Source organism: Rhea americana, unplaced genomic scaffold, assembly GCF_003343005.1.
Source record: "Rhea americana isolate MKP2758 unplaced genomic scaffold, rheAme1 scaffold_411, whole genome shotgun sequence".
Classification (NCBI taxonomy): Eukaryota; Metazoa; Chordata; class Aves; order Rheiformes; family Rheidae; genus Rhea; species Rhea americana.
In genome coordinates, this window is record NW_028186548.1 from 370,454 (window position 1) to 394,093 (window position 23,640).

At 39.9% G+C, this 23,640-nt stretch overlaps 1 protein-coding gene across 4 annotated transcripts; it reads left to right on the forward strand.

Moving 5' to 3' along the window:
• Positions 1-185: 185 nt before the first annotated feature.
• Positions 186-23,638, forward strand: GJC1 (gap junction protein gamma 1). 4 transcript variants are annotated; one of them, XM_085314813.1, is made up of 4 exons: positions 16,647-16,972; positions 17,516-17,664; positions 21,410-21,485; positions 21,627-23,638. In XM_085314813.1, the coding sequence occupies exon 4, from the start codon at positions 21,646-21,648 to the stop codon at positions 22,825-22,827; it is 1,182 nt and encodes a 393-aa protein (XP_085170939.1). In that variant the 5' UTR covers positions 16,647-16,972; positions 17,516-17,664; positions 21,410-21,485; positions 21,627-21,645; the 3' UTR covers positions 22,828-23,638. The 4 variants fall into 4 exon arrangements, with proteins under 4 accessions (XP_085170940.1, XP_085170939.1, XP_085170938.1 ...); XM_085314812.1 differs by having other exon boundaries at positions 16,647-16,953; XM_085314814.1 differs by lacking the exons at positions 16,647-16,972; positions 17,516-17,664 and adding an exon at positions 186-2,077.
• Positions 23,639-23,640: the final 2 nt, after the last annotated feature.

Below are 23,640 nucleotides of genomic sequence, written 5' to 3' on the forward strand. Positions count from 1 at the left end.
GGCTGAGGGGAGCGAGCGGCCGTTGGGGGCCGTTGGGGGGCTGAGGGGAGCGAGCGGCCGTTGGCCGTTGGGGAGGCTGAGGGGAGCGAGCGGCCGTTGGGAGCCGCCGCGGGGGCCGCCCGCCCTCCGCCGCCCGGGAGCGAGCAGGGCCCCGCGCTGGCGGCCGGTTGTGCCTCTGCCAAGCGTCTCCCGTGGGCTGGCGCCTGGGGACGGACACCGGCGGGGGGAGATGCGCTGAGCCTCAGCCGCGGGGCAGCCGTGCCCGGCGCATCCCCGCCGCCGGAGTGGTCGTCTTTGTCCCTTCAAACTTCCCCGGCGGCCCGGTGCTCTCGCTGTCGCTGGAGATGAGTCTGGGGCGCAGCTGGGTCGCGGATTGGTGGCGGTTGCTTTTAGTAATGGATATTTCTAGGGTATTCTTCTGAAGTGAAGAAATAAAAGACGTATTTACAGCTTTTTGGCATTAGAGAGATATGTGCTGGGTACAAGAATGCAGGGCTTTTACTTCTTCYGATACTAAAATTTGCTGATTTCATACGGTACAGATGTTAGTTCTAAGTAACAGGTATATACGTGTATATTTTTAAGAAGCACTGCCTCTTATCTCCAAGTGTCGATGAGAAAAGCTGTGCAGTTAGCTTTGAGAAAGGCTGCAGTGCCATTTCACTTCCTCAGTTTGGCAGGATGGTGCTTGGCAGATTCCGGATCTATGAGCCTTCAGTCCACGGTTAAAAAGACTGTTGTATCACCAAAACAAGATCAGAAATCARTAGCTTGTTATGATTTTTGTGCAGATAAATGCTGCCGTTGATACTCTTTAAGTTAACCCTGCGTCAAGCAAACTTCAGCTGTGGCAGTGCTGTTTGACGCTTCTGTATGGTCAGTCTGAAGACACGAAGAGAAACATTCTGCCCCTCTGTCAGCTCATRGGAGTTCTGTTATGAAAGTTTTGACTTCTGTTAGGCCTCAGTTTGGTTTTAAAATCTCACAAGTGATGTATGTAGTTACTTCTGATGGCCTTTTTTTATCACATTCTCTTTTGTGCTGGCGAGGAATTCTGGCTCTTGCCTGGCTATGTAGACAGTGCCTCCTAGGGAAGTGCTAATTCCGTTCCATCATCATTGATTGCGAATAGGAGATGGTGCATATAGATTTAATTAGSACATGTATGTACAATATGGATACTTGAGCAGCAATTAGTAACACTGGATCTGCTTTTTTATTGTTTAGCCATTATTTAGAAATGAGAGGGACAACAAAAATGCATTTGACAACTGATTATTCAGTTATTTCTGTRTTTTTGCACACTATAAGTAGAGGAGAACTAGCAGAAAAAAATCTCTTCCTTTGGGTTGGAAATCTATTTCACACTGATATTCAGTGAATCAACTGTGTGAACAGGTTACCAAAATCCACCTTTCAGATCATATAGAAGAGGAAAAGCATTGTTTTCTATCAAGACTTGAGTTTAAAGAAATGAAAAATGCTGTCCTCCTTATTAGTGATTCTTTCCAGGAATATGTTAAAGTTATGCTTATGTTTTCCTGGGGGAACAAATAAGTTCTGATCTACTATATGAAACTAGATGTGTAAGTTTTTTTAAAAAAAGAAAATTAATGTACTGATTTACCTGTAATTTGAGCATTATTATACCGTTCCTTATTCTTTGAAAATCACTACAAACAGCTGAAAGTTCTGTATTTGCAAAATCCTAAAATGAACTTAAGCATTTCTGCAGCCCTATAAAAGAAAGGGGACAATATGCGTTCCTCCTTCTGTGTTTGCTCTCCTGACTGAAACAGATGTCAAGGGGTTGACAGTGGGTGGAGTGAGCTATCACATATTTTATGTGTCTGACGAGCGCACAGGCTGCATAGCATCAGTTGTCCGCTTGCTGGTCAGTGGCAAAAGCTCATAACTAGAAGATGGTCTTAGTGCTTAAAGCCGGGGTAGAGTACTCTAAATGCAGTGACTTACAGCGCGTAAGTGTAGATAATCTGATACCAAGATTCGGGAGCCAACTTTGATCCTTTTATGGCCAGAGGTTTTCTACCATGTCTGTAGCTGAGAAGAAGGCAAGGTAAGGAAATTACAGGGCTCAGAGCAAAAGTGCAGGTAACCATTGTGCCAAGCTTCAGTTCGTGTGCTGCATCTGATTTTTTTATTGAGTTTGGAGATCTGCTTTGGAAATATTTCTATGGTTCCTTGTAAGAATGATCTTTTTTTGCAGTATCTTTCTCTTTTGAACAACTGTAGCTTGACTATCATGTTTTCTGAATTGAAATGGCAAAGGATGGGGTAAAACAGAAGAATGAACTTACCAAAGTAAGTTTTGGTAGATGTATATGAAGGCTTGAGATGGTCTTTTAAAATAAGTTTCATTTCAGTCAACACACTTCTTTCAACCATATTGAAAACGTGTTTAGTAACTATTTGTTACAGGTTTTTCTGTTTCCATCAGGTTCTCTCGTCCTTGCAGTGCCTTTAAGACTGAAATTGCAAGTGCTATCATATTACTACTGATGCAGTAAAGCTTGAATTATTGGTAATAGAAAACTTTTTATTAAATATGTTTAAAAATTGATGGAGCAAATTAAAGGTTTTTAAGAGGTTACTTAAAGGTTGGAATGTGTGATTATAAAAGAGAAATTGTCACAAACCATCCGTTTCCTAGATAGATTCTGTAGGTACTCCTCCTTAGCCCCTCATTAGTGAATATTTTTGTCTGTTATTTGGAAGAAAACATTCAAATCACCATGGATAACATGCAGATGATGCAAAGATTTGTAAATAACTGAAAAATTGGGGTCACAGATGGAGAGCGCTATGGCTTACTTTGAGCAAGTCAGAGAAGAGCCAACATAGGATCGGAAAACATGCTTACACTGAGAGATTCCAGCAGCCCCGTCTGTCTCTCAACAAAACGAAGGTTAAAAGAAGATTTGATAACAGTTTATAGGTACGTTTGCGAGGAAAATAAATGTGGTAACAGAATGATCTCCAATCTAGCGAAGGTATAGTGAGCCTGTGCTCAGAAGTTAAAAGAAGTAGAAAGAAGTTTTAACGCTTTAGCAGAAATTTTAATGCATACTTTACACTTTTAAATTTTAGTCACTCTGTTTTTCTAAAGAATTTTCTGTGGCAAATGATAATTTATTTGGGAATTGTGCTACAATAGGGGAAATATTATCTTAAAGGTCTCTTCTGGCCTTAATGTGTACAGTTTTGCATCTGAGAAGGGCAAGATTCAGGGGTACAGTTCTTGAATTGTGAAATCTAATTGTTGGTGGAAAGTTTGTGTTGAACTTTAACATACACAGTTGTTAACTTAGTATTTTTWTCCCAACTGCCAGCAGCTTCTCTACATCCCCCAAACCTAAAGTCTTCTCTGAACAGTGCTTTTTGCCATTCAGTGTAAGCAAGGGATGAGATTGAGAACACTACGTGCAGTACCTGAAACTATACACAGGTGTGATTTAGACATTTAAGACCAACAGAGCAATCTAGGAAGACTTTATCAGGAGTTATTCAATCTTGAGAGCATCTACATTGGTGGCTACGTAGACTGTGAAGTTTCTGAGGCTGCTGTGTTCTGGTAGCAGAGCTCGTGCCAGTATGTGCTCAAAATACATCTACTGCTTTTGACTAAGCAGCAGTGCTAGAGATTGAGGACTTGTAACACATCAAGCTTTTAATGAAAACTTCTAAAGCAGAACAAGGTAAATTAGGAAAGGGGAAACCCAGGCAGACTGTGCTCGTTGGCTGAATTTTGATGAATGATTTTGAATCCGCTTGGCAGCAGTCCTGTCTCATGGTCATTTGTACCAGCAGTGGCTGCAGGTGTGGATATATAGTGCTTTTTCCTCTGTAATCAGCTTAGTGGTGGAGTTTTTGTTRATACTGTGCTTTGTCATCTTGCAAAAGACGGATGTCACAAAAGCTGAATCCTCACACTGACTTCACAAACTCTCTCAGTATGGTCTTACTTATGATTTGAGGAGGTTTAGGGCGTRTGTACCTTAAGTCCATTAAAAGCCACCATAGTTCAAAACTCTGGGATGGATTGTGACTCACTTTTGTGTCAGAGCTGAATACTGAAAGCGCCCTTCCAAGAATGGGAAGCTTGAGTTCAGTTGCTCTCTCAGCTTGAAGGAATTAAATATCACAGCTTTTACTTCCCAAGGAGCTTGTCTATAGAGTAGGGATGGATGATGAGCCATCCTTTTGAAGCCGAGCTAATGCAGAACCATGATTGAAAAACCACAAATTCACAGAGTCTGTAGCTTCGTTATTAGCACTGAGCCAGGAAGAGGGAGGCAATTCTGTGGCTCTTTCCTAATGCTACTTCCAGTTCTCACTATCTTTTTTTAAACATTGACAGCCTGAAATGAGTTATGGCCAGTACCTCATTAGTGCTTTAGCCTTATTGCTCAGACAGGTTTCTGTGAGTAGTGACAGAAGCTTAGACAATAGTAACGATCATTAAATAGTTTGAGTAAGAGCAGTAGCACTGACGATGGGCAGATAATAGACCCGTGTGTTGTCTGTGCTATTCCGCGTGGATCTGTGAGGATACGTTCCATTTCTGATTCGATGGAAGGTATTTCTTCCCATATGACTTTCAGCTTTTGCTTTTTGTGTAGTCGTTCAGCAAAGTCCCTTTGTGCCCCAGATTTTTTTTTTTAATCTAGCTAATAGGAAGTAAATTATTCCTGTGAAAAACATTTCACTAATGTTTCCTACTTACTTTAAAAAAAAAATTCCCCGTTATGCTTGTTCTGGGCTTAACACTGCTGATCTGACTGAGGAAATGTGTTCCTTCCTAGCATCTCAGTGTAGCGCAGATGAGGAATCCCTGAATTACAAAAGCGCTTTTGAGAACTGGTCCCTGGACCACAGCCCTGTCAGCCACTTGAGGGTGACTGTATCGCGTCCCCTTTTCAGAGAAACAGTCCTTTTCGTTATGCTTTGTGAATGAATATGTTATTGCAAAACCCCRTATAATTATCAGCCTTTCCAGCTGGTCTTTGTACTTCCTATGATCAGCGGGAGTGGAATTCCTCCATCCTGTACTCATATCCTGCCATAATCCTACGTATTTTCTTTCARCTGAAGTTGTTAATAATGATAGAATTATATGCATTCAGATTTTACTTACTGTGTCCAGTACTGCTCAATTTTTAAATGCTGTGTCCAAGAAAACCTTACTTTTTAAATGTCTAAATTATGTAGTTACTGGCTAAGCTTCGTAACATTTTTTAGTAGGCTGTTCGCTTTCTATTAAAAGCCACAAAAATGAATTCCAAAAAAATGAAGCTCCTAGGAGGGGAGAAAGACATTGTTAGAGTTCCTTTTCTGTGCTCCTTTTACAACAAATATGAATCATTCTCAATGTTTGGATAATAGCACAGAGCTTTTTTTTTTTTTGAATTGTGGACTGTCAAGAAAATCTGGTTGGGATTTTTAAAACTGTTTTTCTTTTATGCAAAATCAAGAATTAGGGTAAAAGTTCAAGGATGCGTTATGAATTAAACTGGCATACTAATACGTATGGTTAGGCAAAGACGGAAGATATTCTTATGACATTACTAGATATTTCCTGTGTAACACACGTTTCTGAAGGAACATTAAGTGTGTAATTAGAATTTTGGAGGTGTTCTACAGAGAACGGTAAATATTGTAGCAAAAAAATCATTTTTCTGCAAACGTTTATAGCTTAGTTCAAAACCTAAATGTTAGAAACTAGGCTAATAATTTCTTAATGATTACATTTCAGTGAAAAATCCCAGAGATTTAGATAATAACATGAGTTACAGGGTTTTCTTGCTCTATAAATAAAAAGCTATATTTGGAAAACTGAATGGTGTATTTATGGACAAAACTGTATTAAGGGAAATGTGATGGAAAATTTGAGTCAGATGAGCTGATGTATGAGGCATTTCCCTATGGAGTCATTGGGCTGAAAAATGTTTTATATGCTTAAACTTGAACAGATGCTTCAAACCCCCCCCCCACATACATACATACATACATACACACACACACACGTTTCTTTCCCTCCCCCCAAGTTTAATGTTAGTCCTTATGTTCATACCACTGTGATTAATTTATAGACGAGTCTGTTTTAGTCTGTTTTCCAGGGATTTCAGTGTATTTCGAGATCATCCAGGTACTTAAGCCTATGCCTAACTGTAAGTATGCAAATAGCCCAGTTATTAGTAGGATTTCTTTCATGCTTTAAATTAGGCATGTGCTTAAATAACTTGCTGAACTGGGATTTATATTTTTACATGTGAGTGAAGGATTTCTCCCAATTACCTTTCTTAGATGAAAATCATCGAGGTCAGCAGGATTTTTGCCTAAATAAGGACATGGTATCAGCTTTCAGCTCTTACAGATATTAGTTCCACTTTTTTAGTTGCATGTTTGTCAGAAAATAGACTTTTGATTTTATGTGCTTGACCTTGCTTAAAATATTGCTGAAGAATTAAAAGAAGAAATACAGTCTAATTGACTAGCAAATTCTGCCTACCATCCTTCTCAGTGTGATTGTCACATTTSGTGATGCCAGAGAGGTAGATGCCAATTATGTATTATTATTTTCCTTTGAGCACTCTTTACTGTGTTCTACTCAGCCATGAATCTGCTTTCCTGAGTCTGTTCTGTTTGCCGTTTAGGTACCCGTACATGGTGTCTCTTCCCTTTAAAMCCCCCCCACAAATCCAAAAAGTCCTCCCTAAAAACACAGTGCATTGCCTTTGTTTTCCCCATTTTTCTCTTCTGATTGAGCAAAACATAGGAAAATTTACTTCTGGATTTAAAAATAAGGATAGCTGTGGTATACAGCTGGAATACACGGCATGCAGGATAATTGATGATACCTTGTGGCATAAAGGTCATACTGACTTTTGCTTGCGGTGACGTTCAAGACTTGGACGCTCATGAATGATGCAGCTAAGCCAAGCTCGTGTATAACTAATAATCATTTATAGAGTTTTGTACTCTCTCCTGTGGCATGTACGCTTAAAATAGGAGAGGGCCTGGAAGGGTAATTGTATTTCTGTCCATATAGATGTTTTTCCATTTGTTACCTTAAGGATAAGTTTCTGACTCCTTGTTAACTCTTGATCGTCATACACTGGTAAGCAATCAGTGAGGCAGCTTACAAGTAATGCTGTAAAGTCGAGGGACTTTGGGTTAACAAAAAGCATTTGTAAGATGGTTAAGGGGATAGTAGATGCGCATCTGGCTGGCCCTGGTGTTATTTTTTATAATAGYGCAAGATTATGATGATTAAGATTCTTGTATACAGAATGTATGTGTTTTATGGGTAAGCTGTGCTGTATGAAAAGTTGTCTTGATTTTACTGAAAAACATCTGATTTTTTTCACTGTTAGCAGTCTTTAGGTATTTAAGAAATGACGCCTTAATTTTGGCAGACATCCGCTTACAAGAGTTAACTTGGTTGACATTCAAATACATAGTTAAACTTTTTTAGAGAGAGAAGCCTTTCAGTGAAAACTGTGATTCCTGGGTTATATTTATTAAATAGAAATTGAAGTATTTGAAAAAATACAGAGGGATCTTTACTATAGCCACATGGGAATGATCTTAGTCCTTGGTTCAAATGCAGTCTTTGTTTCTACTGCACTGTTTATTTGAAATCTCCACCTCTGTGGCAATGTTGAGCTTGATTTATATTCCTCCGCCTGATCCTGCTCTCTTTGCAATCTGTGGCAAAGACCTTATTGATTTGGGTGTCTGCAAAATCCGTTTCTCTGGAGTATTGTGCTATGGGCATATTGGCAGAAATAAATCACTGCTGCACTTCAAAAGCAGGGGGAAGCGTGAGATTAGGCCAATAAGTAAATACTAAATACCAATCCGTTGGAATTTACCAGCTATTAATAGCCTGCAGTACCAGACTTTTTTCCTTCTACTAGAGTCTTTTTTCTTTTTGCCTGATTCATTAATTTACCTATTTTCTCCCCCTGCCTCCACCCAGCTTTATAGCATTTCACTTAAGAGATGGAGTTTTTTTTTTCTTCCCTTTAGAACATCCTTACWGGATCAGATGGTTTCTGATGCTGGTCAAAAGTGAAAGTTAAAGGAAAAGCTCAGGAGAAGCATGTTGGAAGCTTCTCCCAGCCTTTTAACTATTTGCTACCCAAAGACATGCTCATAGCGGGAAGAACAGTTTTAYTAATTTTTAAGGGAGAGTGAATGGTCAGCAATTTTTCCCTTTCCAAGCTGTGCAAGATTTTATAGTTCTCTATCCTTCCCCCCTCCACCAGACATCTTTTTTTTTTCCACTGTTCTTCATACAACAGCCAGTCCATATGGTTGATGGTTCTTGTTGCCCTTCTCTGAAGCTGCTCCCATTCACTGTCACTTTTGTGACTGGGGGATGGTGAGAGTGGCCAGAGCTGTACACCACATCCAAGATATGGGCAAACCGTGGGCTCTCGCAGTGGCACAGCAGTGCACTCTGTCAGTGCTCTCTTGCTTTCCCAATGTTCATAAAATTTTATTTGCTTTCTGGAACATACTGAGCTGCACTGATGCTTTCACAGAACAGCCTGTCAGCCCAAGATGCCTTTCCTGCCTGGAAAGGTCATCTCAGGGCATGTCATTTTTAGTGTGAAATAGGATTTTTTTTCCCTTTCTTTTCTTTTTTCTTTCTTTCTTTCTCTCGCGCGCTCTCTTTTATTTTTTTTTTTTGCATATGCCTCACTTTATATAATCTACATGGAATTTCTTCTGTCACTTTATTATCATGCCTTGGTGTCCTCAAGTCCTTCTGCAATTCTTCGCAGTTGCTTACCTTTCTTGCCTTGAATATTATTATCAGTGATTATTATCGCATCAATGCATTCTTGTTCACTCCTAAATAATGTGCAGGTTCTAGCACGTGTCCTCTGATCGACCTCCATGGCTGTAACTGCCTGCTTACTCCTGCTCTTTGTTTATTATCTTTCACTCAGTTACTCATCCATGAAARGACGGTCCCTTTTCCGGTATAGCTTTTTAAGTTTCCTTACATGAAACCTTTGATGAGAGAGTCCCACAAGTCTTGAAACTTCTTTGGAGCCCTTGTCTTAAAGATTTGGCTTCAGACTTGCTGCCCTGCAGTTCTCAAGTATCAAGGCAATCTGAAGGAAAGCTAAACTCTTAAAAACCTCAGTATCACCACAATACCGTCCAGACTGGCATTCTGTTACTCTTCAGTTCGTCTCTGTATTCTGTAACCTTTTCTGCGGTCATGCACTGTGAGACAGGTTTTCCCATAGCATCCCCAAAGGGAGAGATCTGGCGAAGGAGTTGGATCTATCTTTGGTAACGTGAATACGTATGTAAATAATTTGATTAATTTTTTTGGTGTTGCATTGTCATTTCTGTTTTAGTAGCACTAAGAAACGAATCTTTTGCTGATGCTGGCTTTCAATACGGAGGTTTCCTGAAGGTACAGCTAGGATATCTGAAGCAATAACTTAGAGTAATGGCAAATTCATCAGATAATCAGTGCTCCTTATTAGGAATTACTTTGCTTTGCAGCTAATATCCCTTTTCTTTGAGTGAATGAGGAGGTGTGCTACAGCAGATGCGTAAGTACCCTTTGTGTTAAAAATATTTTTGCAAGCAAGCCTGCTCACSTCTCTATTAGAAAATAGTTGGACCACATGTACGTACCAACGATTTAACCCTTCAAAGTACTGGTAAAGCTACTACTAGTGGAGATTGATGTAAGAGATCTTTGACTATGCACTAGAAAGAATAGTAAGGCTGTATCTATACATTTGTTAGTAAAGCTTTCTAATGTGTTAACTCTTTTTCTACTTTGTAAGATCCTCTGAAGATTTTATTCTTGTAAGACAAATGAGAAATTACATGGATTGCAACTTCACAATATAGTCTTGGCCAGGGGAGCGAACCAGCTTGTCCAAAGACTGCGGAAGCCTCTAGTTGTTAAGAAGGAGATTTTCTTGTCACTACAGGTTCTGTTTTCAAGTGCTGTTTTCTTTGTTTTTTTTTATATAGTTAAAATAATGAAAAGTTTTCAGAAATGTAAGGGTTCTGAATTAGCAAGATCTCACTTGTAAAACCAAACTTTTAACTTAGCCAGTGCTTTATAATACTATTTACMCTGACTGCCCACTCTGTGCTGTGGTAGTGGTTGAACAATAAATCTTGATTTTTTTTTCCTGCAGTTTTGCTACATGGTAGTTATCTGTTGTACTCAAGTTGGAGTTCAAGGAGAATGCACGCAACACAGCCTAAAAGTTCATTCAGTGACTAGCAAGGCTGTGTTAGGATGCGACTATTCACCTAAAATCTTGAAAACTTGGAAATAAGAAATAGGGGGAAGTTTAGTGTTGTTACATTGCCCACAGTTCTGTCAGTAATATTTTTCACAATGCATTTTTTTCAGCAGTAGTAAAAAGCATAATGTGTCATAGTCTGCACTCTTAATATCTAACTTAATATCAATATACTTTTATATCACCAGGTCACATGCTTGACTTCTACAGTTTCCATTCATTTAGGAACCTARTGTGCATTAAAGGTGCTGATAATTTTCATAACCCTTCTTAATAATAAGGCTGGCAAAATACATGGCAGTGTAAAGCAGTCAATTGACAAAAATTTAACTGCCTGCTACTTTGTGCTTCGTTAAGTGCGTCCTTGTGTGGTGCGAGGCATGGTGGGAAAAGGCCTTCTGTCTTCCTCTCGTAAAATATGAGTTATTTGCAGCTATTGTCAGAAAGAGAAAATTAGTTGGTATGCATGTTCTCCCAGCATATAGCTGGTATGATTGTAATTGTTGCATGAGGAGCAGCGTAGAGAGTACGATCAGTACTTCAGATTCCTTTCCAATGGAAAGAAAAGCTTCCAAGTCTTTCAGAAAATGGTAATTCTGGGTTTCTTATTTCACTATAGCAAATAATTTTTTTCAACAAAGAACTAAAAATAATTCACATAGTAAAATTATATCTGTATTTATATTCTATATTTTGAAAAAGATAAAATAGAGTTGTTAAGATTTGACTCAGGCCAAAGTTTAGTTTTAATTACAGGACAGCAGTCTGCTCTGATTTTCTGCATTCCTTTTCTTGGAACAAATTGTGCGAGAACTGATTTACTGAAACAAACTCTTCAGTTGATTTCTCATGTTCAGTAGCCCTTATGAGGAAGGTGAAGCAGCAGGCCAGTAATTGGCAGGAGAAGTAGTTTGCTTGACCAGCTTGTGTTTTTGCTGCTCTTACTGTAATAAACCACTTCTCTTTCCACATGGCACTTTGGAGAGAGCATCTATGCTCGTGCATTTTGTGCCTGGAGTCTCAACTGCACTCGGCCATATGTATGTTGGATACAGTCTTGTTACAGAAAATGCTGTTGATGGTCTGGTAAGGCACCGTAATTCTCTGTGCTTGAGTGTAGGTATTGCTAATGTGATTTTGATAAATTGCCGTGGTGTGCAGATAATTTAAAATAGCTTAGCAAGAGGGCTGTCTCGCTTAGCTAACTGCTTACAGTTACCACCTTCCTGGGTTCAGTACATTCTGCCTAAGGAGACTTGCAGTCACGTAGGGTAATAGAGGTCTGGAAAGCTTTCTTGTCCTCTGTCTCACCAAGTGGAAAATCTAGACTAGGTTTAGCAGAACTATTGTGTGTGTTGGACATCTTGTTAGGCAGTCATGATAAGAAGGATTTAGGATATATAGCCCCAAAAAGCCCTTTTCTGCATTCAGAAAATTCTTTTTTTTTTCTAAAAATTATTCACAAAGCTTCTGTTTAAGAAGCAATTACATGAATTTGAATGCTACGGTTGTAGGGAGAGGTGACGTCTCTTACTACACTGGCTGACAGAGTGGGAAAGGAAAGTCCTTTTGAATTTAGATTACAGCGAAAAAGCTGCCATTCTTAAATGTTGCCTTTGCAGGATTGAAGATGCTGTGGCAGACGGTGTCATGGCATGGAGTACCCRTTTCATTGATGTCATTTGTATTAATTTGTTTCCAGGCTTAGCTATGAAACAAAGACTATCAGAGTTTCTTCTGACTGTCATAATATGGTGGTAGGTGAATTAGGTGTTCATACCAACTTGATTGTCTCCGGCTCAGTTGACTGTAAAGAGCTTTTTGACTTATAGGAACAGACAGAATTGCTCTCTTTCGGCTTTTTTCTTTTTTTCTGAAATGGCTGTGAGAATGATATTTGGGTCAGCTGCCTCAAGTGTGTGGTTTTCTTCTGACACTCATCCCTCTGAGCACATAGGAGGAGCCCGGTGGGGAAACACTGTAGTGCTGTTGGCTACAGTGGAATCGGGAGTAGTTAAAGGGATATTGTGGTTATTCAACTCCGTTAATCGTGTCAAGATAGGGAAATATCTCTGACGCCTGACTGAAATGGTATGTGAGTTAAGATGGCCTTACTCAGACCTGACTGTAAGCGAGATAGTGACCCTTGTAAGTGCAAGAGGACATCTAGTGTGTACAGAGGCTGTTGATCTCTCCCACAGCACGTGTCCATMAGTATAAAGGTTTTACTGCATACCCATTAATTGTGGGTTCTTTGAAGGTCCTGGAGATCTTTCTTCTTGGCTGGGAGAATACGTTTTTTTTATTTCTGATCTTAACACAGTGCTCTAGGTGTCAGTGCAAAAGTCACTTAGGTCTGTCAAGCACCATACAGAAATTTTAGGCAGAGTTTTATGCTCTGACTAGCTTCCTGATTGCCCACATTGCTTTGGTTCACTTGGGCTTCACTCTTTCCTCCCATCCCGAGTGATGGTTTGGGCCTGCCTGTACAAGTGCCATTGTATAGCCTGAAGCAGGACACTGCTCTTTGCTAGCCTGCAGATGTGTCCTGGATCCACAGGCTTAGTGGGCATGTGTGTACAGTAACCTGCTACCCCCCAACCCTGCTGTCTGTCACTTCTCTGTCATTTTGCAGTTCTGGTGTTGGTCACTTAGTACCTGACTTTTGTAGCTATCTCCGTTATGTTTTTTTTTTCCTATCTTTGACCCTTCTGTTGCCCATATTTGTTTGTTAAAATAACTACTGAGAATAGAGATGCAATAATCTACAGTTCAGTGTCCTTAATAACACCCTGTTTACGTATCACACTACTGGTAAAAATGCACAGTGTGTCTTGTGGGTGACTGTGCAGTAGCATCCCTCTTGTTTTTGTTCTGCACTCCCGCTTTTTTGGGCGGTCATCCTGCTCTGTGAATGGGAAAGATCTTAGGTCACGGTATAACCTTCCTGTGTATTTCGGTTCCCTGTTATACATCCCTTCTCATTACATAGATTCTTATGGGAAAATTTGCTTTGTTCTCTGCTCTTGTTCCAGATGCTTTCCAGTAGTATCCAGTGAAAGGACAAGAGGCAAAGGGCACACACGGAAATATAGGAAGTTCCATTTAAATATAAGAAAAAGATTTTTACTGTGAGGACAGTCACATACTGGAACAAGTTGCTCAGAGAGGCCGTGGAGTCTCCGTCTTGGAGATATTCACAACTCGATTGGATATGGTCCTGAACAACCTACTTGAGTTGATGCTGCTTGGGGTGGGGGTGGGGAGCTGGACTAGATGATCTCCAGAGGTGCCGTCCAATCTCAACAATTCTGTCCGTAGCTACTCAGAAATACATCTTTGGGTAGTGGAGTGTGCCGGTTTGCAAATGTTGCTCAGGAGTCTGCCTCCTACTTTTGTCAGAATTAATAGGTTGAAAACGGAAGCTGGAGTTTGTAGTTCAGTCTACCAATTGGCAGAGTATTGTAAATTTTTTAGGCTAATGCCTCATTGGTACAAAGGAAACTGGAGGCTAAGCATGTCAGAAATAAAATGTTGAAGTGGATTGGTGGTGCTGCTGCTTGCAAAGACACTAACGTATCGTTGGACTTGTCAGCCGTTTGGTACACTTGATCTCTTGAGTGTGTTGGCAAGCAGTATTAGAGTTTGAACCATAGTTTACTAGTCCTGAGCTAAAGAGCAGTTGGTATCTTATTAAATGGATATTTAATTGGCAGATGAGTGTTGAATATGTATGATCACCTCGTGGAAAAGCCTGCAGAATTCAGAGGGTGTGTAATGACAGGAACTGACAGCTCACAGTGAGGAATATTTAGTAGACCTGAAGCCGTACTGAGGCCGTGCTCACCCATTACGATAGTCATCTCTGTTAAAGAGGGAACAGTCTTTCTTGAGGATGCTCTCCTGGTCTTTGCTTGGATTTTGTAAGAGTCTAAATAGCAGTCTCTTGCCTTGGACTGGCCGTTTGAGAGTTCAGGATTTGTTTAAACATTCGGCCTTGATTTCAAAAGAACAGTTTTGGATGTTTTCTCTACTACGATTTGAGCTTCAGATTCAACCTTTCTGTAAAGAGTTGCCTTTTGCTCCTGTAATTCCTTGTTTTCACTGTCCAACTAGGTTACACAGGGAAACACTGCTGTTGTACGCTCCTGGCTTCTCCGAAGTGGAGAGCKCACACAGCAGTGTTGAGGCTGCACGCGGTGCTGCATGCTGCAAAACATGCAGCTTGTGCTAGCTCTGTATAAGGCCAGTCCATATATGAGCTAGTCGAAACCATCTGGGCCTAGCAGAGTTAAATTATACTGTGGTGAAATCATTTGAAGTGGCGTGAGGCTCTAGAAAAGAGAGATCCTTCAGATAGCAATGTTACTGAGGTCTTAGGCTGAATCAACTCTGCAGTGTACCACTTCATTTCTTGTTTTATTTCTAAAGCCACATGGCATATTGAAGGGAGAGGAGGCTGCTCATTCAGCAGGTTTCAAGAACTCCTGTTCCTGTGCTGGTAGAGTCAAATTTTGGGCTCTGCACTGTGTCTTGACTATGGCTTACTGCCTTGAGGGTCAAGTGTTTCATAGCAAAGGCTGTCAAATAATGCACATCTCATCATCAACTGACCAATTTATTTTCCCCATTATTACATTTCCCATCACTATAGTACAAATAWAATTTGAGGCTTGCTTCTGAAGTTTAATACCTGAAATCTGCAGGACGAGTCTAAAGAGCAACTTGATCAGACTTACTATGCATCTGGCAGCTCTGCCATGAGTTGCTACAGGAATGCCAGATTTGAGAGCTCACTATTCCGGGCTTTGTTTGCAGCTGATACACCTTACTCCTCCCAGTCTGAAAGGAATAATGAATGCTGAGTGTGTATGAAAGGATACAGGCTGACATGGAGCCAAGAAAAGGACTCTGAATACTTCTTGAGAGAATACAGACTCTACAGCCCTACCTCCATTTTTGGTGAAGCCTGCTATCACAGCAGGCTTCCAGTCTCAAGTGAAGTTGAGCTAGTCGTCTTTTATGCCCTCCTGCTGGAGGGCAGGGAGCAGGAGCGGCCCTGATGAACGCTGTAGGTTGCTGTAGGTGAGGTAAACGTATGTTTTATACAGCATAAAACATGTAGCAATTTCATTTGAATTATGTCGCTGCAGGAGGACGTTGCTAAAATTACAGTTTGCTTTCCACGTTAGCATTACCTAGAGGGCACTCTAAGGCTATTAGAGGTTCGTTTCTTATCTGCAAATTCCAGTTTATCTTTATGCTGAATGCTTGGGTGAATATATGTATGTTGATTTTTCAAAAAGATACATATTTGACATCTTTATTTTTTTGACAGCACAAGAATCTTTTTATAACTCTACCTCTTACCCATATTTTTTATTCTGTTTATTTTCAACATAAGATCTGCGGTCTCAATTCAACAAGGGGCTTTTTAAAGTCAAAGGAATTGGGTCTAGGGGATCKGCAGAACCTTGTTAAAATTCCCTGTTGAGGAATTGTTTCCAGATAGACATTGATACTGTGGCTTTTTCTAGATTCCTTTCTGCTTGCCACACAAGACTTAAAAGATAGACTGAGTACTTCCAGTTATTTGAAGAAGCGTTCTGTTCTTTTCTCCAGAAAATACCAGCCTTCTCACTCCCAAATATTATACAATACAGATAAGTATTATTTAGTACAGTTTTTACTCCTGTACTTGTGCAGATGGAAAATAAAATAAAGTCAATGATGTTTGAGCCCATTTCTTTCACAAGTGATGGAAGCATAGCAGTTATGAAGTGTCTTATCCTAGTTGTTGTCTGTCACCCATGAAAATCCTTGTCCTTTGCCTTGCGTAATTTAGGAGGGAGGACTTGATGCTGGAAATGCAGATCACATTGGAAACACATTAGCCGAGATGTGTGGATATGCTYGCATCTTGCTGGCACTGGGTTAGACTATGACTGACTTGTTTCTGTCATGAGCAGTGGAGTCTTGTTCATTTTTCAAGTTAAAGCAGAAGTCCTATGCTTCCTCACCAACAGCTGTAAATTATGTGAACATTTACATTTAAATGTAAATGAGATTTGAATGAATAACGCTAATAATTCATTCATCCTAATTCAGATCCCATTTTAATTAGCCTGTGGGCCCAATTTCATTTTCATGAAGCATGAAACCTCTTTTTGAATATCAACAAAATTGCAATGCATTTATTCTTGAATTTTTTTTCTGCTTAGCATACATCTTTTTTTAAACTGCTTAAAAACAAAGTGAAATGTGTATATTATTAATACATTAATCAGATTTACTTAGGATAACATGGTAGGGTATGTTTTTAAGAAAAAAAATCCTTCTCTAAATATCTTTCACTTGATGATTGATTTTTTTGACTACAAAATCTCTTTCTCCCTAGGTATACTGTTAAGGCTAACCTTTTCCAAGGAGAGCTTGCTRCTAGCATCCTGTTGAAATTCAGTTTGATCTGACAGCTTCAGTTGCCTGCTCCCCTCTGGGAGTTGCATATGGCTGGAAGGAGCACTCCTGTACACCTGTGGTGTATTTAAACATACCTGAGGCAAACTCATTTATGATCCGAAGTCCAAGCTCAGATGCGGAGCTAGGCCAGGCAAGCATGTACCTAACTGTGAAGAAGGTGAGCTGGATTGGGAAAGGTGAATTTGCCTGCCTGTCTATGCAGCGGTGTGGTTGTGGGTGCACAGTCCTTCCAACAAAAGTCCTAATACTGTACATTAAAAAGACATTTGGGATTAGATAGCCTGAAATGAGACTCTCCTTAAAACARCTGCTGCATGTTGCACCAAAGTATAGATACCCTCTGTCTCAGGGGTGTGGAGATATCTYGAGGACTGCGCAAGACAGCTCCCTGGTTCAAGCCGCCTGTGTTCTTCCAGTCGCACTGTTCATCCCTGCCACATCTTGATCCTCTCATCTGAAGAGAGGATTTTAAGCTAGCTCAGAGTTGCCTTTCTCCCATAATTGGAGGGAGGCTGTTACATTTAGACTAGAAAGCTGAAGCTGGATGAAATTAATCCCATGTTTAAATTCATATTCWAAATCACACATGGAATGGTTAGAGGAAGCTCCACACATGAGTGTGTCATTGTACGTGTCTGTATTTGAGCAATGTAGATGTGTAAAAATAGAAGGATTCCCTGCAGTTTACCTGAAACTTTTTTTCAATGTACCTCCTGCAGATTTTTTGCTCTTTGTGGATGCCAGTGTCTGCTGAGAGCCTGTTTGCTCAACTTTAATTCACAAGAGCCAGCTTGCTGTCAGAGATGAGTGTCGTGCTATTTGCATCATATATCCTGCCCAGGCTAAGGAGCCTCCTCTGCCATAAATGGTATTATGAACTTATGACAAATACAAGGAATGAAAGTCTTTCTCAAATGCACTTTCTGGCATGACTTAAATTAGAYGAAATTGCTGACATTTTGCTTTCTTCGGATATGTGTCAGTGTCCATAGACTTTTGTTTCAAACAGTGGAAAGTTATCAAGTTAAATGTTCCCAGAACAACATATCTGGGGAAATACTAAGTGTATGTTAGGTGAAGGTTACCACAGTTTATATGAGTCCTGGAGTACACATGTTGTAGAGGCAGAAACATGTTTCCTGTTACCTTGGGTAGTCTTGTGAGATCGTTGAAGGATATCACCATTTTAAGGACCCTAATTCTGCTTGGAACTTTTTACTCAAATATTACTTTTAATTTGGTGGGCAGAAAATTTCCATTGGAACCAAGATTTTAATCACAGGTCATTTCACTGAATCAAAATGTTTCCTTAAAAATAGAGGTAGCACAAGTTATTTAGTGGGTTCTCCCATATTTATGTTAGTAGCTCTGTTTTAGACAAACTAAATTTAGAAGAAATGATGTTCTCTTGTGATGTGAAAACAGTGTTTTCCACTAAGTTCAGATCTTGCTAGTGAGAACTCTCTAATCAACAGCAAATCTTGGGTGTTAAACATGCAGCTGGTAAGAGTGCAGTCTTCTACATCCAAAGTCAGTGAATAATCTAAATGTAAAAGTCTGCGTTGTCGGTATCTATACATAAGTTTGTCACATTGTTCATTTACATAATCTGTGGAATTCAGGATGTGATCCCCTTTTTCTCTCTTAAAGCAAGTTCTAAAATGGGCCAGATGTATTGTGCCCTCAAGTGGCTGTTTCCTGCTCAGAGTGAGTAGCTTTGCTCCCTACCTACGCTGCAGACAGCTGAGGGAGGTGAAGAGCACCCACCATCCCTCCCAGAATGTTCATGTTTGCAACACGGCAAATAAGAGACTACCAGGAAAAAAAATGACAGTTGCCTCGAAAGAATTTGCTAAATGTCAAAATAGTGGTTCGTCTAATACCAAAGACTCTATTTCTTCTTTCCTATTGCAAACTGCTCTGATTTGTAACTCTTCTCTGTTRGTAACTGCTGATGAATAAACATCGACATCATCTGAAAATTTAAAGGCCATTTCCTGCTCTTATTCCAGATTTACACTGGCAAAAGCCTATTTAATTCATTTTGAATTTACTCAGTAATTTACTTTTAGACAATAATTTGACGTTAACATTTTCAGTGAGTGAAAATTAACCTTTTTTTAAAACTCATTTGTTTTGTCTGATTGATCGACTAAACCATATCAGTAGCGACATGTATGTTCCGTTACACATTCTTGTTCAGCAACTAGATTTTCAAGGTGTCCTGGTTTGAAGCCACATGTTGTGACAGCTCCATRATCCCTAGTTTTGAACGTGGATTTCCCTGGAGTTTTTTTTTTTTTTTCCAGCAAATCAAAGATGTTTTTAAAGTTCATAGAGTATCCCTAAGCTCGTCCTGCTGCCAGTTTTGAATCCCAATCCAAGGTAGTCATTGGAAAATGCCCAAGATGTGGGTGTCTAAAATACTGTATCTCATCTAGCTCTAAAGCTGAGCATGGGGTTGCAAGGCTGTAGCTAGGTACCTCTCTGAAACTGGAATTCAGAACCTGAAACCACCTACTGCAGTAAGGCACTACACTGGAACAGGAATCATTTGCTTTTTTTTGGACTGGTTGTATGCTCAGTTGACAGACACCAGATTAAGTGACCCACCAGTAATCCTTCCTTTTCTACCTACGTTGCCCAGCAAAACAAACTAAACTCTCACTTTTAGGCTTCTCCTCCGTTCTTCAACTGGTTTTGAGAATAATGTAGTCAATCTCTGCTTAAATGACTTTGGAAGGATGCAGACACAGGCCCTGTGTGCTCTCTTGCTAGCAAGGCGGTTAAGATCAGCCTCCTTGCTCCTGTTCGTTACATAGCCAAGGATTGCAGTACCGTTCTTGCTACGTTCCCAAGTCTTGTTGAAATGCTCGTCTGCTAGGACCCTAATGCCCTTTCCTGTTAATGTCTAGAATAAACGCTCTCTCATTTTAAAAATGATCACTGTTGTTTTCTTTTGATGCATATCTCTGCGTTAAAGCTATGTTAAAGCATTGTTTTGGTGGCCTCGGACTCTAATGCAATCCATGTTTTTCTGCGTCACCGATATTCTCGTGTTCGTTTGTCAGTCAGTAAACTTGTGTGCCTTTGCAGATTTTGTCAGCAGCCATTTTCTGTTTAGGTCTGGATCGTAGAGGAAAATCCAGACGTTGCCAGGCCTGTTTCTGATCGTTGTGGAGCTCGCTGTAAATCACAAATGATTCATCTTGATTCTAACGTGGGAATTATTTTTTTAAGATTTTTCTGTTGCCTTTAGTCTACTTAATGTGTGCTTTTCTAACACTGTGTCACATTGGTTTTTCTTACACTGTCATGGAGTACTAGATCAAATGTCTTGCACAGCCCATACATAGTACGTCTGTGCTGTTGCCTTCATCAATGAAGTATTCAGTTTCACTAAAAAGGAGTTACATTCATATCCTTAAATTCTATACTGATTGCATTCCTTAAATTTCATTATTCTGCCTGTGAATAGCTCTATAGTTATGAGGAAAAGGTTGAACGCTCTAAATACCAGTTTTCTTCCAGCGGTCTGGAATTTCCTTAGTTTAAGAGTGAATTACTTAAGGTCACAGGGCCAGAGATGTCTTTTGTCCAGCTCTGGTTTTAGGACCTTTGAACAAATGTTAGCTAGGCCTTCTGACTTTAAAATCCCTATTACTAATAGATATTTAGTATCATTAGAAGGACTGGCAGACACTTTATTCTCGGCTGCCATAGGAATGTCAAACAGTTCTTCTGTTCTCAGTATTGCACCAGTTTTACTGTTCAGAGCTTATGGTCAGTCTATATTGCTGCTAGAGTTCTTTTTGTTATAGTACTTCGTAGTATCACCAGCCATGAGTTCCTCCTGATAGTTTTCTTTTCCTTTCTTTTTATTTTTATGACAAATTTATATTGATTATCTATCTACTAAAATTTTAGAAGACAAATAACTCGTTAGCTAGGTTTTCCTTCCACTTTCTTAATTACACTATGAGAAAAGTATGTACTAAGGTCTTGTCTTCCCTCTGAAGTGGACTGTTAGCCTCCCTAAGGGGCTGAACCAAAATCCGTAGGAAGAATAATTTGAGAATAAAGTTAGAAGTTAGGCGTTCGTTAGGTCGTATCTTGTCTCCGGCCTGGATTTGTAGGATTGCGCTGCGCAAGTCACTCTCTGTATCAGGTTTTCCCGTCTTTAGGACGGAGATAATAAAGGCTGCCTGCCTCTCGGGGCTTTGACTGGGTGATTTGTTTCCGTCCTAGGACAGCTGGCATTGCCCTCTGGACATAATTACGCTCTCTGTTGGCTAAAGGAGAGGCCAAGATTGCTAGCTCAGAATTTAACAATGCTTGGCCACCTGTAGTCAAGGCATGTGGTTAAGACGAATCTTACTGCTAGTGGTGGGATATAGCCAACAGTGCCCATAAAATTTCACAGGAACTGAGCTTTCAGATCCACTATGCTTTGAAGATTTCAGCCTAAAGTTTCAGTGCATTTATTAACATTTGAAATCCAGAACAGCCACATCTCTGTCTTCTGCATAGAAGTAGCTTTGGAAGCAGAGGCTTTGTTTGTGAAATCGCAGTTAATCTTTTTCTTTCTCTCTCTCTCTCTCTTTTTTTTTTAGTGGATTTCTCAAAAACATACAGAAGAGACCTAGAATCCTCAAGCAAATTCTGGCTGCTGGAGGTTCCCGATAACAGGTAATACTTTAAAAATGGTTGTGTGAAGGTTGCAAATTTTTCCTAGAACTTTCAAAGTCTCTTGATTGAATGCTTGCAATATTTAGCTTAAAACTGATAAACTCGTAAATATTTGGGTTTTTTTGTTTGTTTGTTTTAAAGATAAAAGTATTTGACCACCATGAGTTGGAGTTTTTTGACCCGTCTGTTAGAGGAGATCCACAATCACTCAACCTTTGTTGGCAAAATCTGGCTGACAGTGCTGATTGTATTTCGGATTGTCCTAACTGCTGTGGGAGGAGAATCCATTTATTATGATGAACAAAGCAAGTTTGTGTGCAACACGGAGCAGCCTGGCTGTGAGAATGTTTGTTATGATGCTTTTGCTCCTCTTTCACATGTGAGATTTTGGGTGTTTCAGATCATTCTKGTAGCTACTCCATCTGTGATGTATTTAGGCTACGCAATTCATAAAATTGCCCGGATGGTAGAACACAGCGAAGCTGACAGAAGAATGAGAAGCAAAAGTTTTTCAGTGCGCTGGAAACAACACCGTGGCTTAGAGGAAACTGAGGAGGATCATGAGGAAGACCCGATGATGTACCCAGAAATAGAGCTGGAAAGTGAGCGGGAGAACAAAGAGCAGCAGGCTCCTGCCAAAGCTAAGCACGATGGCAGGCGGCGAATTCGTGAAGATGGACTCATGAAAATTTATGTGCTGCAGCTTCTTGCAAGGACTACATTTGAAATTGGCTTTCTTGTGGGTCAGTATTTTTTGTATGGTTTTGAGGTCAGCCCTATATTTGTGTGTAGCCGGAAGCCGTGCCCACACAAGATAGATTGTTTTATTTCAAGGCCAACTGAGAAGACCATTTTCCTACTAATAATGTATGGTGTGAGCTGTCTGTGTTTACTTTTGAATGTCTGGGAGATGCTTCATTTGGGATTTGGCACAATCCGGGACACATTAAACAACAAAAGAAAAGAGCTGGAAGACTCTGGTACCTATAACTATCCTTTTACTTGGAATACACCATCTGCTCCTCCTGGCTATAACATTGCGGTCAAGCCAGATCAAATCCAGTATACTGAATTGTCCAATGCCAAAATGGCCTACAAACAGAACAAAGCCAATATAGCTCAGGAACAGCAGTATGGAAGCAATGAAGAGAACATTCCAGCTGACCTTGAAAATCTGCAGAGGGAAATTAAAGTGGCTCAGGAACGCCTGGACCTTGCAATCCAGGCTTATAACAACCAAAACAATCCTAGCAGTTCCAGAGAGAAGAAATCCAAAGCAGGCTCAAACAAAAGCAGTGCCAGTAGCAAATCAGGAGATGGGAAGAACTCTGTCTGGATTTAATGTTGGTTGAGTTTAAATATTGTGTTTTGTCTCCTCATTTATCATAACCAGCAACCCCTTGAATAATTACTTCCATTGAGTAAATACTTGGCTCTGCTTATTTTCAGGGATACTGTTGGCTAGTGATCCAGGCTCTCWGAAAAGTGTTCATACACATACTCTAGGATTATAGAACTTTATTCTTCTGTCTTCCAAGTCAGGAGACAAATAGGTATATTTAAATCATTCTCATTGAACGGTTTTTGCTGTATGTACAGTATTATAGTACATTTATTATGCACAATTTTTTGTATTTGTACACTGGATCTCTGAAGTTACACTTTTTTATATTAATGAAGAGAGAATGGGAGGTAGCTGTTAGCATTTTGCTAGTTTTATTCCTGTGGTCTGCAGGTTCATTGTTCTTTTTGTTTTGTTTTAAATGTAAGCCTTTCGATGCTGCATTTCAAAAGTGCCTTGAACACACCACAGAAGACTCTCTGGTTATCCAGGCAGCCCACGGGTGCCAGTCACTTAGCAGCAGAGCAGTGAAAGATTTGGAGAACATCTGTTAGTGGTGCTGCTGACCGTACTTTTACAAAAATGATGTGCTACTTAAAAATAGGAGTCATACTATGGTTAGTATGTGCTACATTTTTTTTTAACTCTATGGAAAATTACTTATGGAAAAATGCATATGTGTTGGAATACATATGTTCAGAGTAGGATTGCTGCCATAATGCAGAGTGGGGTCAGACCTCCCTGCAAGCTTTATTCAACAGGAGGGAAAAGAAACTTCGTCTCCTGTAAAATATTCAAAAAAAAACATAAATT